General features: G+C 37.4%; 1 protein-coding gene and 1 long non-coding RNA gene across 2 annotated transcripts; one reads left to right on the forward strand and one right to left on the reverse strand.

Annotated features, from left to right (window-relative positions):
• The first annotated feature begins 247 nt into the window (after positions 1 to 247).
• On the forward strand, positions 248 to 4,186 carry LOC126926489 (uncharacterized). The gene is made up of 2 exons (XR_007714656.1): positions 248 to 1,025; positions 3,920 to 4,186. It is a non-coding gene; the product is annotated as an uncharacterized LOC126926489 (long non-coding RNA).
• Positions 4,187 to 12,311: 8,125 nt separating this feature from the next.
• On the reverse strand, positions 12,312 to 15,359 carry LOC126926431 (leucine-rich repeat-containing protein 15-like). The gene has a single exon (XM_050742740.1). The coding sequence runs from the start codon at positions 14,879 to 14,881 to the stop codon at positions 13,862 to 13,864; it is 1,020 nt and encodes a 339-aa protein (XP_050598697.1). The 5' UTR covers positions 14,882 to 15,359; the 3' UTR covers positions 12,312 to 13,861.
• Between the last annotated feature and the right edge of the window lie 964 nt (positions 15,360 to 16,323).

Here is a 16,323-nt window from a genome sequence, read left to right on the forward strand (position 1 = left end):
TAAATATGAAATTTCCGGTGCCACTGGCAGCCATGCACCCCCACACCATGATCGATACACCTCCGTATTTCACTATTTAATGTAAATGTCGAATTTCCAATTCCGTATTTGGTTTTCTCCACACATAATTTTGGCCATCCGAGCCAAAAATGTTAAAATTTGACTCATCCGAAAAGATGACTTTGTCCCAAAAAGAATTATCTTTATTAATATAGGTTTTAGCGAAAGTCAATCTTTTTTATGATTTACCGCATTAATATATGGTTTGTTTCGTGGTACTCTCCCTTGGTACTACAGTATCGCAGACAGATCGTCTTACATGACCGGCGAGATATACACAATGTAGCGATAAGCGCATAGTTGTCGTCAAGCAGCGAGTTTTAAAAAACATCGATTCGCCTTCGGTCCGTTATTTTACCTACACAAAAAAGGTAGCATACGTGATCATAAGCGCGAACGGTTGCGAGACCCGAGCGTGGTGGGGATCGTCTCCAAGAGAAGACAAAGGAAAAAATCGAAGGGCAGTCAGTATCATACGAGGATTCAAACCGAATGCATAGAGAGGTTCAGAGAAATAAAATCAAGGTCGCTTAGTCAAACGAATACGTCGAGAAATATTATAAAATCGAGTCGAATTATAATAATACACTAGTTGTATCATCGTTAAATCATTTGCACCGTGTTAATTATAATTTTAAATATTGTTAAACATGGAAGCTTATATTAACCCCGTTAATTCTGTGTTACAATCACTCGAACTACCTCTGTTATCCTAATCGAAACAGGGGAACGACTGATTCGCGGCGTCGACTATCAAAATCGTAGCGAGAATTTACGCCTCTCGTTGAGGCGTTTCCTCGCGATCGCGTCTCTCCGCGAACGGTCGTAACACTGTTACTGGAACGACATCCTAACATCAAGTGAACGTATCAATATTTTCATTTAGCAACGATGTTTACATTCGATGCAAACGAAGATGGAAAACTATCAACAGTGTTACAGCGTTCGAATACTTTCGTGTGAAGGTACCAAATTGTTTTAACAAATTAGTTTAGTACATCTCATTTTATTAATTGAAATTTGTAAGTGTAAGCGTTCAAATACTTTCATCAGCCATTGTAGATAATTCAAAGGCCTTTTTCAATGAAGGTAATAAACTCGTCCTTGTACCGTATATTGAAATTGATTGTCGAAGACAAATAAAAGAGAAGAATATTTTCTTATGACTCAATACTTTTCACGTAATCGAGAAGCATTTTGTTACACGATTTAATAAATCCTAACACGACACTGACGTCACGTTTTGTTGGCGATGCCTTCTCTACCGTGCGAAATATAATGAAACGAAGAATAATATAACAGAGAATAATCCGTTTTGCTACGTGTACTTCTCTCCCTGTGGACATTGCAAAATACCGTGTAATGAATACTTTTTTATGGCAGCTGCTACATTCGGCCGTATCGAGCCGACAGAAATTGTTTAATAACGATCAACTAAAATGAACACGCTATGAATTTAAATAAAGCTGCTGTTAAATCATATTTTTCATAATTCCGTTTGAATTTACGTTCGACAGAAAATATTCAAATTACGAGTATCGTGAATTCATTTGATACAACGGTATGTTCGTAGCAATCCATTGAATGTTCAGTATTTACGATTTTAATAATTTTCGTATTTATTACGGATCGCGGAGATGAGAAAGAATGATCATAAAAACGGAATGGTGAAATTATCAATATCATTTCTGTCATTTCAAAGCTATGAATATACATGTAAATTCCCTAGAGTTTAAGGGTGATAGGGACCTTCTCTGTTTCACGGACAGTGCGACTTTCTTTGTTTTACGGACAGCCATTTTGAGAGATGCTCATTTGCCAAACGGACGGACAGAGAGCAACATCAGAGATAGATAAGACCATAGAAGAAAGAGTAATTATTTAAAACATTGAAGATTGACGGAGAAAGCTCGGTAGCTCAGGACGTTGAAAATCGATTCTCGATTTTTAGGTAGACTCTGCACAAAACTTGCTATTTATTGCTTACTGTTATTAATTGGTTGTTGTTTATTTAATTATGACTGTTATTAATTGTAGTTTACTCCTGCATTTCATTTAAGTATTTTCAGAATAAACTCGATCTTCAGACTTCAGAATCGATCCTTGAATTGCCACGTGATTAACGACCTTACATACATATTTTGAAATCTTGCCATTAGAAAGTGCACTTTCAATGTCTTTTTTCCTTGTATTTAATTGTACGTAGAAATTGGAACGGCGAATGTGGCATAACAAACTTAGTATAATTTTCCACTCGTATCGTATGGGTTGGCAACTAAGTGATTGCGGATGTTGTCATTAGATGGTAATGACAAAATCTGCAATCATTTTGTCGTCAACCCAGTAATTTCTATAATTCATCAAACCAATGTTAGTTAAAAATGAATTTTCATGAACTAAACAAGTTACACTCGAAATTAGTATAGGTCTTACAATACGTATCGCTTATCCAAGGTTTAATTAAATTCAATAAATAATTATATTAAATTCGATAAATTATCTTAACCAGATTACCGACATTACATCGAACGTAAAATTGCAAAAATGTACAGAACATACGTAACATGTACATTCAAACATCGAGAAACATCCAAAATATAGTATTGGTCATAATATTCACTGCATGAAATTTTCTGCCTGGATTCCATTTCTCCAATCAGATCTATAAAAACACGCGTTCGTGTAAACATCCCCAACCGACACGAACAACAGCAAAAAGCTGATAAACTCGCACTTGAATATTTCCGACTTCCGAATTCAACTTTAGAATAGCCACAACTGATGGGACAATGACCACAGTGAAGTTAGAGAAACGATCGAGGGTTAAGCCATGCCCGATGCGCTTAACGTATTCCGAATAAGAGATGAAAAGGGTTAAAATGTGGCGTGAATGCATCGCTATTATGCGCCAACCAGATATTATGCCAGTTGGATCGATCTTACAGACCCCAATTTCATTCGCAGACAATACACCATCAAGTCACGCTCTTTCCCTTTTTCGCTTCACTCTCCCCACCTATCTTCCTTGTCCTTCCAATAGAAAGAAAGATCAGCCCTCGTATTCCACACCGCTGCAGGCACCAACTCGTCGCAACGACGAAGAACGCTGTAATTTAACCCGCGTATTTGATGAAACCGCTTAAAACCTTTTAAACGAGGTTTAAATCATTTGAGGTTGAAATGAAGAATTTCGCACGCGACTGCCCCTCCCTCTCGGCGGCGTTATCAGTAGTCAGCTTAATCGGCGACCACTTTTTCCTTCTCCGTGCGCCATTGTCTTGCTGTGGCATTCACAGAACGAGTCCGCTCTCGCATTCGTTTCGTATTTTATTAATTTCTTTCGCCGAGCCGAACTTCTCCGGCCTAATTTCTTCCTTTTCACCCTTTTCCTCTCGTTTTTCTTATTTCTTCGTTCTTCTTCTTTTACTTTTATCTGCTCCCGTCGATTAATTCGAGGCGAATGAAGAAATATCAATGGACTTCATTGGAGGAGTATCGGTATTGTACTGAATTATTTAGTTATTAATTTATATATTATTATATTATCGCGGAGGATTGTCAAATGTAATTGCAAAATGATTTTCACTTAACTTGATTATTGTTTATTGTAACGCAGTTCCTCCCTTTCGAGTTTGCATGAATTTCCAATTTTACAATGTTTGACGTAGGAACATGTTGATTTTCATTTTCGATCCATATTTCATCTCTCCATAACAAACAAATTATTACATTGCTTATGACATAATTTAAATTTTATTCTTTTAGCTAAATGATACTCGTGACTCTATGTGTTTTTTTATTAAAATTTACCTAGATGCAATAAATTCGTCTTTATTAATTTTTTATTTTCTAATTACAGCAGTTTCTAGCTGAATTGAGAAAACTTGGTCGCAAATGCAAGTAAGTTAGAAGCATTAATATTTATTTTGTATTATATTCGAACGAATGCAAAAGTATCAAAAGATATTTAAAAACAGAATAAAAAATAAATATACGAAACACTGCGGTTAGCCTGCGTATAACGGAATATTTTATTTTAGAACGATAAGCGAAAAACCAAACGAAATAATTTGTACTACCACGTGATAGTAAAGTTCAGATAGTAAAAATTCAAATTGTTTACGTAGACCTATAAAGCAACGATAAAACTACCAGCAACACTCACAGGACGCGATAAACACACCGTACAAAGCGTTAGATAACACTCTGATTTAACATTTTAACACTTTGCAACATTTTGTTTCAAAAGATATCATTACACACACGAGGAACATATACCCAATATTCTGGAACATATACCCAAGGATGCACTGTATTCACGCGTGTCAGAATTAATCCAATACTCGCCATTCTATGATTTATACCGTGCATTTATACCGATTATATATTTTTGCACCGTTAGATGCAAGATAGTATACCACCTATTGACAAAATTCGCAATCACTTAGTTGCCAACCCAATAGCATTAAATTTTGTAACAAAGGTTTCAATAAGTTGAGAATTTAATGGTATTCTTCAACTGATTTTATGAAATAAATGTAAATGAATCGTAATTTCTGCGTTCAAACAGCAAACGTTGTTATGTCGAGTTTTATACCAGCATTCGCAATTCTACTTCTATTGGCAATTAAGTGATTGCGGAGTTTGTCATTAGATGGCATTGACAAACTCCGCAATCACTTAGTTGCCAACCTAATATTTCGCCAATAACAAAATCGAAAATTACTTTCAAGCGTCTTTCAGTTTTAAGAAGAATTCTGCAAGAACTTCATTCGACGAACCTTTCTCGCTAAAACCGTCGTTTACATTGCGGCTATTCACGCACACAAAACAGCTTCACGAAATTTGATACTCGAATAACCTCCGCGAGCAAACGTTCCTGTTACTGCGCGCATTCCTGATATGTCGAGTTCGTGTGAGATTTGTTGAGAAATTCAAGCCGAAGAAGAAGAAGAATTGCACGCCGGTAGACTGTCGGATATTGGCGAAAGAAAAACAGACGAAAGGATCTGGAACAAGGAGCACACGCTCGGCATCGTGCCCACCAAGGAAATTGCAGTGTCACGTTTTGCAAAAATGTCACGCGGAATCTAGTCCCCTGGATTAGTTCCAGATTCGTTGAATATTAAATTGGCGCTGCGAGAGCTGGTCGGTCGTCCCTGAAAACTATTGTACTTCTCTTTTGTAGTCCGTATGGATTCGAGTGGACACTCGACGACAGAAGAGAAAAGAATGAAAGAGTGGAAAATCTCTTTTACTTTTCTCCGGAGGAAGAAAAGAAGCTGCGGAATTATTAGTAGGATTTATAGAATGGAATTAACACGAATTAACATAACGTCGAGTGGATGTTAAAAGATATTCCATTCGTGTGTCTGTTTGAATGGCAAAGGTGTAGCAGACGGGACGGAGCAGAGAGAAAATTACACAGCGCTACGTTTAATAATAATAATTCCAGCAGGCGCCTTTAATCTGGATTGGTTCCAACTTCTTCGAATATTAAGCCGTGCGAATGAAACACGAAATCACTTTTCACTCGCGCCAACTTCTCGCCATACTCCTCCGAGCTTCCTTCTCTTCTGCTGTCTTTTTCTTTCCTTCAGTTTGTGTGAACTCACGCGAGACTGCGCGTTAAGAGAGATTAAAATTTCCTGCCTTTCTTTCCCAGTGGACGCCTCTTCACCTGCACAGTTCCACGATTCCATTCACGTTCCTTAAATTTTAATGCTCGCGTCGTTAATTTGGAAAATTTGACAAATATTAGGTTGTCCGAAAAGTTTCTTTCGTTTCATAAGATGATAATAGATGGACAACAATTTCTGCTTTATATTATTTTATTGAATTAGGTATGATCCATTTCGTTCTATTTCTATTATTACGTTCGTGTATAATTCAATAAACTAATATAAAACAAAATACATTGCGCGTCTATTATTTTCTTACAAAACGAAAAAGACTTTTCGGATAACCTAATATTTCTTTTCCAATTCATTATCTCGTTCTTTCTATCTCGTTGTTTTTTGCTGTTGAGCAATCCGAGCCGAAGAAGTGTTTTTTAATGAGAGAGAGGAGTTAATCAAACTCTATTTTCTATCCTGTCTTTTTCCATCGAAAGTTTAGCCGAGAACATTGAACTTGCAACGAAGGATAGCTCGGAGTTGCTGTTTAATTGGATCTCGAGAAACCTGTTTTCTCCTTTAGTCCACTCCACGCCCGAAGAATTCGAGCGCTACACTTGAAAGTGGCGTGTCAGTCGTTCTTTCGAAGAATGTTGTTCATTCAATTTTCTATGGAACATAAATTCCGCGCGATATCGCGCATTACTTTTCCTCCTTCGCGCGATTGAAATTTCAATCGCGAATTAAGAGATTAGCTTTATTACTAGACGATGCATTATATTATATTAATTGAAATCCATATTTTTATGAACATAATTGTTAAAACAGAAGTAGGATAAAAATTGTGTTATTTATTAAATACTGCAAAAAAATAAGATACTATGCTTTGAATATTTTATTGATTTTTATAAGTACGTAAGTAGCGTTGATGATTTAAAAATGAAAAAAAGAAGATTCACAAGTGGTACACGATTGTTTGGGTTAATTGAACAAATTAATTGAACTGGATAATTCAGATCAGCTTAATGTTGAGGTTTCAAGGAGCAGGAATTAAACGCAACTAGGTAGCTTAATCGAGTAAGGTTAGTTCACTTTGTATGTGTTTAATTGCCAGAAATATATAATTATCTCGAATACTCTCAACTTTATACGATTGTTTGGATTAATTAAACAAATTAATTGAGCTGGATAATTCAGATTGGCTTAATGTTGAAATTTCAAGGTGCAGGAATTAAACACAACTAGGTAGCTTCACTGGGTAAGGTTAGTTCACTTTGCATGTGTTTAATCGCCAGAAAAATATAATTATCTTCGATACTCAATTTTATATACGATTTTTTGGGTTAATTGAACAAATTAATTGAGCTGGATAATTCAGATTAGTTTAATATTGAAATTGAACACAACTAGGTAGCTTAATAGAGTAAGGTTAAGTTTCCACTTGGCATGTGTTTAATTTCCACAAAATTTTAATAGTCTTCGATACTCAACTTTAACTTGAGTTGATTTTTACGACGATTTAATCGTTTTTTTGGTTACTTTGGTTAAAGGAACGCCTTTATGGAACATTAATGTCGTCCGCGGTAATTAGATACGACTAATTAATTATCGTAATTAAGGGCCCTGGGAGAATAGTAGGAAGAATTGTCATTCTACTAATTGATTCATTTCCGATATTCGATTCTTTAATGTCTCGTGATTAAAGACGCGAGTCTTTATATAAATTACGATCTGTAGTATCTTAAATTTACACATCTTTTGTTAATTAGCTTTTTACTCGCTTCCATGCGTTATTAACATGATTTATCGTAAAAATTTGGGAACCATATTTTTTTGATGTGTTTTACTTAAAATAATCAGAGAAAATCATTTTCCACGTTCTTTGATTCTCATTTTTATTTCATTACATTTTTTCAAATTATTATTTTAAAGTCAATTTTTACAAAAACAAATAACATCAATTTAGCTTATAAAATTTATACTTGTTTGGTTGCTGCAATGAAATCGTTCACTGTAATTTCAATAAATTTAATATTTCAATAAATTCATCTCCATGGAGAAATTTCAAACATTCCCCAAAAAAAAGCTTAATTCATTTAACCAGTTAACTGCGTTTGACGTGTATACACTTCGATCGAAAACTTTATTTCGATGCGGTTGACATGTATACTCGTCGTGTGAAATAAAAAATTACCATTTACCACAAAAACTCGAAATTTTAGTAAAAAGTAATACAAATGATATTTAGCGATATGTCTCGTTTATATTTACTTCCAATAAACCTATTATATATTTTATAAAAAAAGAATCCGATTATTTCAAAATTTTGATCTGTTTTAAAAAGCAAATCCACTTCAAAGATATGCTGTCTGCTGAAAAATGAAATGCGTAAAAAAGGCAGGACCTGCGAAATGCCACTATGCTTTCAAAAACACCACACTGAGATCACCTGAATTTTTTCAATTTTTTCTCTTTAATTTTTCCTCTTTATGAATTTTATTATTTTTGGTAATTTACAACTTTTCAATAACAATACCTTCTTCAACAACGAATCGTTAATTTCTTATCGAACATAAACCCAATCCTTCCTCCTTTCGCTTGATTTTACCTGCTCGCGGGATTTCTGAAGCTAAACTTCGCAGTTAACAGGTTGAAACACCGTCTGTATAATTGGCAACTAAATTGCGGGTTTTGTCATTAGGTGGTATTGACAAAATCCGTAATCACTTAGTTGCCAACCCAATAATTCCCACCAAAGGATCGACGAAACAGCGCGCTCTTGTGTCTAACTATCGAATTACCGGAACCACTTGATCTGTGATCTCTGGCGAGACGGTTCCATTGAACAGAAAGTACGAGACGTTAAAGCGTCGATTAGCGATCTTGTAGTGTACAAACTAGGACTATAAGAGTCTACAGTCACGTGGAAATGCAGAAACGGTCTAGTGGATGGGTTAGTTGGAGAGCAGGTAAGAAGCTTGGTAAATATTAGCGTTGCTCTTCACATCGAGTGTCTAATAATATGTACGTATATAGTATGAAATTCCGGGTCTCCGATGACTCTAATTTCTCAAAGCGTTTGCGCATCTACTTCAAAAGCTTATTATGTTACAGTCGTACGGTCTGATGGTAACAACGAAACAGCGATTTTTTATTTACGTTATCAGCCACGGAAACGGCATCATTAGTCTTCATTAACTAGCTGTCTTTTCGACGATTAACCTCTTCACTGTGCACTTCTGTACGGAAAAGCAGTTACGCGACGATGCTGTATGAAAATCCAGCTTTATACCGATTCAGTGGTTTTCGTGGCTTGTATAGTAAATCCGGAATACGGGAAATTGGTCGACAAAATTCCTTAATCCTGTTGTAATATTCCAATCTTTGTTCGAGTCGATAACGTAAAGTGGATATTCGAATATCAGTTTCGTAGAAAAAGCGAAGATAACATTTATTATTATATCTTTCAGTTCTCCTATATTTATTCGGTTTTCTGTATTTTTATTCCAATTATAAAATATCGTTTCTTACGGTTATATTATCAGTTATATTCAAAATGCCCTAACCGTCAATTTTCATTCAATTTTTACAATCGTAAGAAGTTCAAGTGCTCCGGTCACCAATGACCAACATGGCGTCACAAGACAAACCGTGGTCGGTCATATAGAATCAACGTGGCAGTCAAAGTGTTTTAACCGTTTTAGTGCCAGGGTTTTTTTAACACTTTACCGACCGATAGCCTATTAATCTGCTTTTTGTCGCCGACGCTTACCGACCTACAACCTATCTATAGTTAATCGGTTAGCTAGGTGATAAACAATCTTTTTCATTATATGTGCAGTAATTTGTTATTTAGTACTAAAGTACCTTGCTCAGTTGTGTCAGTTGCGTTGCTTTGTAAGCTACCACAGTTTTATACCAATTTGAAAAATTTACCGCTCGCGATGAACGAAAAGAATGGTATTGCAGAGTCTAAACCGAAACAAAGTCGGCGCCGGGGAGAATCTGCGCCTAAGCTGCCTGTCGGACATGCGTATGCTGTCGAACCGCTAGCGGTCAGTAAAGTGTTAAGAATCCGTGTCGGATCGTGCCATGCAACGTGACAGCGCTTCGTTCATTTAAATGCCGACCGACGAGATCGCGCTGTTTTTTTTCCGTTTATGCAGATGGTTTACGATTATTTGAAAAAAAGGTAATTACGAGAGGAAACTCTGATATGACTCGCAACGAGCTACATTCGGAACCGAGGGCATTGCGAATTGACGATCGCGACGAAACATCGCGACACAGTTCACTACAATACGCGAACAGCGCGATGGCGCTGCATGGCGCTGAAACGGTTAAAAACCTCTCTTCTCTTCTGAAATGCAATTAGCAGCATCGAGTTTGCTGCACTTCGTGTCGGACAAACTGTTAACACTCATCGCCGCAATCTTAACGCAGCATCTACCAATTACCCTTCTCGTTCTCGTTTTCCCCGGCTCCATCAGACCGTTTTATTATCGCGAAACGACGCAAGATTCGGTCGAGTGTTGTGAGACAAATGGCGACCGCGCGCGCCAGAAACCAGGAGAGAAACAACGGAAAAGAAAAAGATTGAGGGCGAGATGGGAATGGCGAAGCACGGCGGAATTGCGGCCGGCGAAAACATTTAATTGCGAGGAAACAGAGTAGCTGGAGTGTGCTAAAAGGCTTGTGAAGTGCGCGTAACTACGCTAAACAAGCCCCAGCCCCGCCATCTTCCTTTTATTTCCGTCGTAAACCGGCCCGGCTATAAAAAGCTTTGTGCTCGGCTCGAGACAATGGCCAACCGGAAACGAACGACCGGTCGAGATTGACCAGCTCCGGTTCGTTGTGCGATGCGTCGGTCAGCTACCGATCTATTGGGTCGGCAACTAAGTGATTGCGGATTTTGTCATTACCACCTAATGACAAAATCCGCAATCATTTAGTTGCCAACGCAATAATTACCTCAATGGCGATATATAGTTTCGGCAATACGAACGTTCAGCGAAGGTGTAGATTGGGTTATTGTCGATAATTAAATTGCGGATTTTTATGCGGAAACTCGAGGATATAAAAGTTCGTAGAATGCGATTATTTAAAAATGTATGAAATATCCAAAGTATAGCAAAATGTGATATTTAATAAAGGAAACAATTTCTTGTAGTTACATTTTTCAAGTTATACATATTTATATGAATATGAATTTTTGAATAAATATTCCCAGTCTATTGATAACAAATTGCTTTTAATATCATTGATTTTTATGGAAATTTTTGCAGCAATAAATATATACCGTGGATGATTATAGAAATTCGGATTATGAATCGAAGTAAAGGTTCCTTGCACACAGACATTGTACACAGAAATTTCATTTTCAATATCTCGTATATTTTTCTACATTCTATATATTCTGTTTAATTTTCCATCAAATAAAAATGTTTCATAAATGCACAAACGTTCGTAGTATAATAATAGGTATTCGAATAATCGGTCGTTGATTTACTTCAATTTTTCGGAGGGTTCTTTTTTTTCTTTTTTAGGAAATTGAAATGGAGCAATACATTCGGGTTTTTATAAAAAAATGATATACTTCTTTGTTCCTGACTATATTGTAAATGAAAATAAAATTCTTTGGCCATAATATCGCGATACAACGATGTCTACATAAAACACATGACTCAGAAGCGGGAATTCAAAATGTATGAACAAGGTAATGGCGAATGCAAATAATTATATAAACAACTCACGTATTTTCACAGCTAAAGAATTTATAAGACTTATAGATTTGTTTGATAACGTAGACAATGGCGGAATGAAATTAAACTTCATGACGTTAATTGGCGGATTTGTGAAATATTTCTTTTTATTCTTAACAGAGACTTCTTTAAGACTCTGTTTCTTTTATCAAAAATATTCAAGTTACTTCGTTTATGTATTCTACGATATACGACGTTACGTTTAACCGTTTGAGCGCTATGATCGCATATATGCGTTCTCACATAACCATTCAATTTAAGTTATGTACGCATATATGCGTTCTCATATAACCATTCAATTTAGACTAAAAGTGGCGTTAAAGTGGCGTGATAGAAAAGACGTATGGATGTTATCCACCTGACATTCTGATGATTTCGTTGAAACAAAAAAAATTAATTATCGAACTGGCAAAGCAAAGCGAAAACCAAGTGTAACAAGCTACAATGCCTTGATGGGCGCAGTCGATAAAATCGATTTGAATTTAAGTTCACTTTACTGCGTTCGAAAAAGCACAAAATGGTATAAAAACTATTTTTCCCAGCTCTTAGACTTCGCTGTATATAACGCATATATTCAAAAGTGCTAATAATAAAACCGGAACATTTGAAAATATTCATCTGTTTGTCATAAAAGATATTTTGCAAAAATACCCGCCACGCAGAGTAGAGACTAAAGGAGGAAGAGTTGAATCGGACGACTTTCCATTTTGGTCAACGGAGAGACATCTCCCTACATCCTGCGTAACTAAAGAAAATAATAAACATTCTTCGCGACGAAGATGCGCTGTCTGCAGTAAACATAATCGCAGGACTGACTCGCGTTACGAATGCAGAAAACGTAACATTGGCTTACGTATGGAACCCTGCTTTCAGATTTACCATAAAATACAAAATTATTAAATTTTCAATTTAAAAGATATAATTTCAAACTTTGATATTGTTCATGTTATTATTGCTTAATGAAATAAATGGTTATTAAGGCTTTTCAAGTTACTACATAATTTATTTTAGCTACAATCGATATATTTTGCAATGAAAATTCAGTTTGCTCAACTGCGCTCTTTCGTAAAAAATACGCAGCCCACGGTGTGCTTCTTCGTAAAGAGTGAGGCGTCCATGACGCACGCTTAACGTCGGACAACGTAGCGCTCAAAAGGTTAGGTATTAAGCTTGTCACAAAATCGATAGCAACGAATTAAAAGAAATATCCACTCGCGACTAAATTAGCAGTTCACGTAATTGAAGCGTTTTAGGTGGTTTGGACAGCTCTAATTCCAGAAACCAGATGCTACCATTAATTATTATACCATGGCAACGAGGTGACACTTGTTTACTTGGGAATTTCTTGAGAGTATCAATTTTCACTTTGCCAGCCAATGAAAACGTTTCACTTGATAACGTCTGAATTTTTACGCGTCGATCGTCCAAATCTTTACCTGAGAAATCATTCTTTTTAAAATTAAGAGAGACAAAAAGAAAAATCGAGAAAAGAGAAAAAAGAAGAATAAATCTATCAACGACACGAAATTCCGTCTTAGAAGATCCATAGATCTTCTATCAACGAGATTAAACTAAAATTCCCATTTCGAAATCTGGATTTATATTAGGTTGGCAACTAAGTGATTGCGGATTTTACCATTAGGTAGTAATAACAAAATCCGCAATCACTTAGTTGCCGACCCAGTAGTTCCTAAAGCAAACTTAGAATCGTGTCTCCAGCCAGGGACTCAGTCGAGGAGAGCGAAATTCGAATGCCACTTATAGGATATGATTTTAAGACTTTGGCAAATTTGGCGACAGGAGCCTTCTCTTTGCTTCACAAACATTTGATCTTCGTTCGAAAGGGATTTACACGAGCCACGAAATTCATCAACGTTCTGCACCCTCTTACAAACTGAAGAACCACGATGAACACCAATTCAACGATGTTTCTTCCACTTTGTCCAATCTATTTCCTCGATCTCATTGAACAGAATTCTCAAGAACGTGGTTGCACGTAGGACCGTTAACTTTCCTGATATTTTCCAATTAAATGGTAGCGTAAAATCGACAGGGAATCCAGTTCAAGTTCCAGCGATGTTCCAACCAGTCAGTGACAGAAGGCTACTGGTAAATTCTTAGTTCAGCTGACATAGACACTCTCGATGATCGTTTAGCCATCCAAGTGACGTAAGATAACTGAAAGTGCACTGGATCTGCGAAACTTGGGACCTGCAGGCTTTCCATTCGGTCGCTTCTGTAATGTGGTTAACTGCTAGGTCGATCCTGATCTTTCGAATGTCAGCTTGCTGCTTCACTTGTTTATGCTTTTCTAGGAACGTTTAGAACGGTTATCGCCTGAATTTCCATTCGAGTTCCTCCGGATCACGTTCCATTGAATTAAACGACCCGCACATATTTATTGATTTGTTTATGGTGTCAGGTTTATGAGTATATTATGGTTGAAGAAGACAATCCAACGACGTTTTCGTTGATGTCACTGAGATTGTTATGAATGAAATGGAACGATTCTATATTGCCACTGCTGAAAGCTGCAGGATCTACGATGCCAATGAAATTGTAAGACAAATCTAGATCGTACAATTTCGCCAGTTTGTCAAAGATTCCGACGGTAATGTGAGTCAGTTTGTTCCTCCTCAAGTTCAATTTTCTCAAGCTGGACAGATTGTCGAAGGACCCAGGTTCTATATAAGCGATCTCGTTAAACTGAAGGTTCAGCATCTGCAACGAGTCCAGGTCGTCAAAATCTCCTTTGAAAATGTTCGTCAGTGAATTGTAATCGAGAAACAGAGCGGTCAGTGCCTTCAGTCCGCGAAACGTGCCAGGTAGGATCTTGCTTATAAGATTATATTCCAAATGCAAATGGGTGAGTTCGTGTAGCTTGTCGAAGCTGCCGGGCACGATCTCGCTGATCCTGTTATTATCCAACCTAAGAAACTGCAACAGATCGGTCAGGTCAACGAAAGTGTCTTGCTCGATGGACGTTAAGCGATTGTATCTGAGGAACAACCACTTCAGATAGGGCAATCCATCGAATGCATGTTTGGGTAGGTGATCGATCCGATTGAAGCTCAGATAGAGAGCCTTCAGCTTCTTCAGCTCGGAGAACAGGTAAGGTTTCAGGCTGACTCGGTTGTTGTCCAGGTGCAGCTCCTCCAAATCTGCCAATCCACGAAACGACAGCTTCGTTAGTGTGGAAATTCGGTTGCCGTGACCCAGGCTCAAGCTGGTTGCCGTCAAGTTCTCGAACGCGTCCTCACGCACCTCGATTAGGCTTAGATCGTGGATGCTCAAGCTGTTCGCTTCGCCGTGTTGGCTGACGTTTACGAGAACGTCTTCCTCACGGCAGATCGTGTAGTCGTTGCTTTGCCTACACGTCACCACGTCTGGCGACGACGACAAGGATGTTGGTATGACCAGCGAGAGAACAAGCAGCCACGACATCACGATGCAAACCTTCTGACCAGACACCGGGTTAAGTCACTGTCTGTCAACGTATCGCTCTGTTATATGCATTGTGCATTGACGAGTGCGCGCGCACATGTGCCATGTACACGGTGTCTAGGGCTATTACTTGCCAGCCGACGATAAGCAGGAAGCGGTAGCTTCGATGCTGTAATTGGGATCGTTGACTTGGGGTGTCTTGATTGCTACGGATGGCATTTCGGTAATTCGTTTGATAGTCTTAGCTTTTACTGCCGAAATATAAATAGTTTGATTGGTATATCGCAGAGGGAACGATGAACTGATTCTTGCTTTGTCCAGGGTGCTCATAAAGGCTTTTACTTTCTATTGGGTTGGAAACTAAGTGATTGCGGACTTTGCCATTAGATAGTATTGAGGGAATCCGCAATCACTTAGTTGCCAACCCAATAATTAGATTGAGAAGCAGTTGCGACCAATTTAATCGTAACGTGTACCATTTTTTAGTCCTTAATCCTTTGTACTGTGAATTTTACTTCAATTTCATGAGAAGCATTTCTCAATGCTTTTAAGTGTTTTATTTGAAATTTACTTTAACTAAAAAATAAGTTAAAGTTTAATAAATAAAGTTAAATAAGTTTAAATAAATAAAGTAAAAAAACAAATTCACTTAAATACCAGTTTTATTCACACTATTGTTGTATTTTGTAATTTTTAAGTGTACCATATATCTTGAAACAATTTCTGGGATGTAATCCTGCTTTTCTTTTGCACGTTTCACAAAAACAGCTGGGACTCGACAAAGGAGCTTCTGAGGTAAAAACTGGCGTCGAGTCACACTCGAAATAGAAGTGCAAAGGTTATTAATCGTAACGTGTACCATTTTTTAGACTAACGAGGGGTCCAGAGTATTCGAATCGCTGAACTAGCCGACGATTAATGCGGTCGTGTTAAATCAGCTCATTTGTATCGCTCTGTGTGTAGCTAGTTTCACTACATGCATCACGTGTCCACGGTGCAAATGCCTTTCAAACTCGGTGCTGTTCAGCCATCTGGTTGGCACCGCTAATGATATGAAATTCTGCCATCGATTTGTTTATAAATTAGAGACACACGCTGGCGACTGCATGAAATGAGAATTAAACCTATTGAGAGCGTGATTATGCTCGATGGAAGATATTTTCGGGTATATTGAGCTGGCAACTAAGTGATTGCGGATTTTGTCATTAGGTGGTATTGACAAATTATATTGAGCTGGCAAGTAAGTGATTGCGGATTTTGTCATTAGGTGGTATTGACAAAACCCGCTATCACTTACTTGCCAGCTCAATATATCCGAAAATATCTTCCATCGAGCATAATCACGCTCTCAATAGGTTTAATTCTCATTTCATGCAGTCGCCAGCGTGTGTCTCTAATTTATAAACAAATCGATGGCAGAGTTTCATATCGTTATCAGTGCC

The sequence above is a fragment of the Bombus affinis genome, chromosome 18 (genome assembly GCF_024516045.1).
Source record: "Bombus affinis isolate iyBomAffi1 chromosome 18, iyBomAffi1.2, whole genome shotgun sequence".
Classification (NCBI taxonomy): Eukaryota; Metazoa; Arthropoda; class Insecta; order Hymenoptera; family Apidae; genus Bombus; species Bombus affinis.

Bases quoted from the DNA above. Each gene is read 5' to 3' on its own strand.
- LOC126926431 (XM_050742740.1), bottom strand. From the start codon at position 14,881: ATGTCGTGGCTGCTTGTTCTCTCGCTGGTCATACCAACATCCTTGTCG.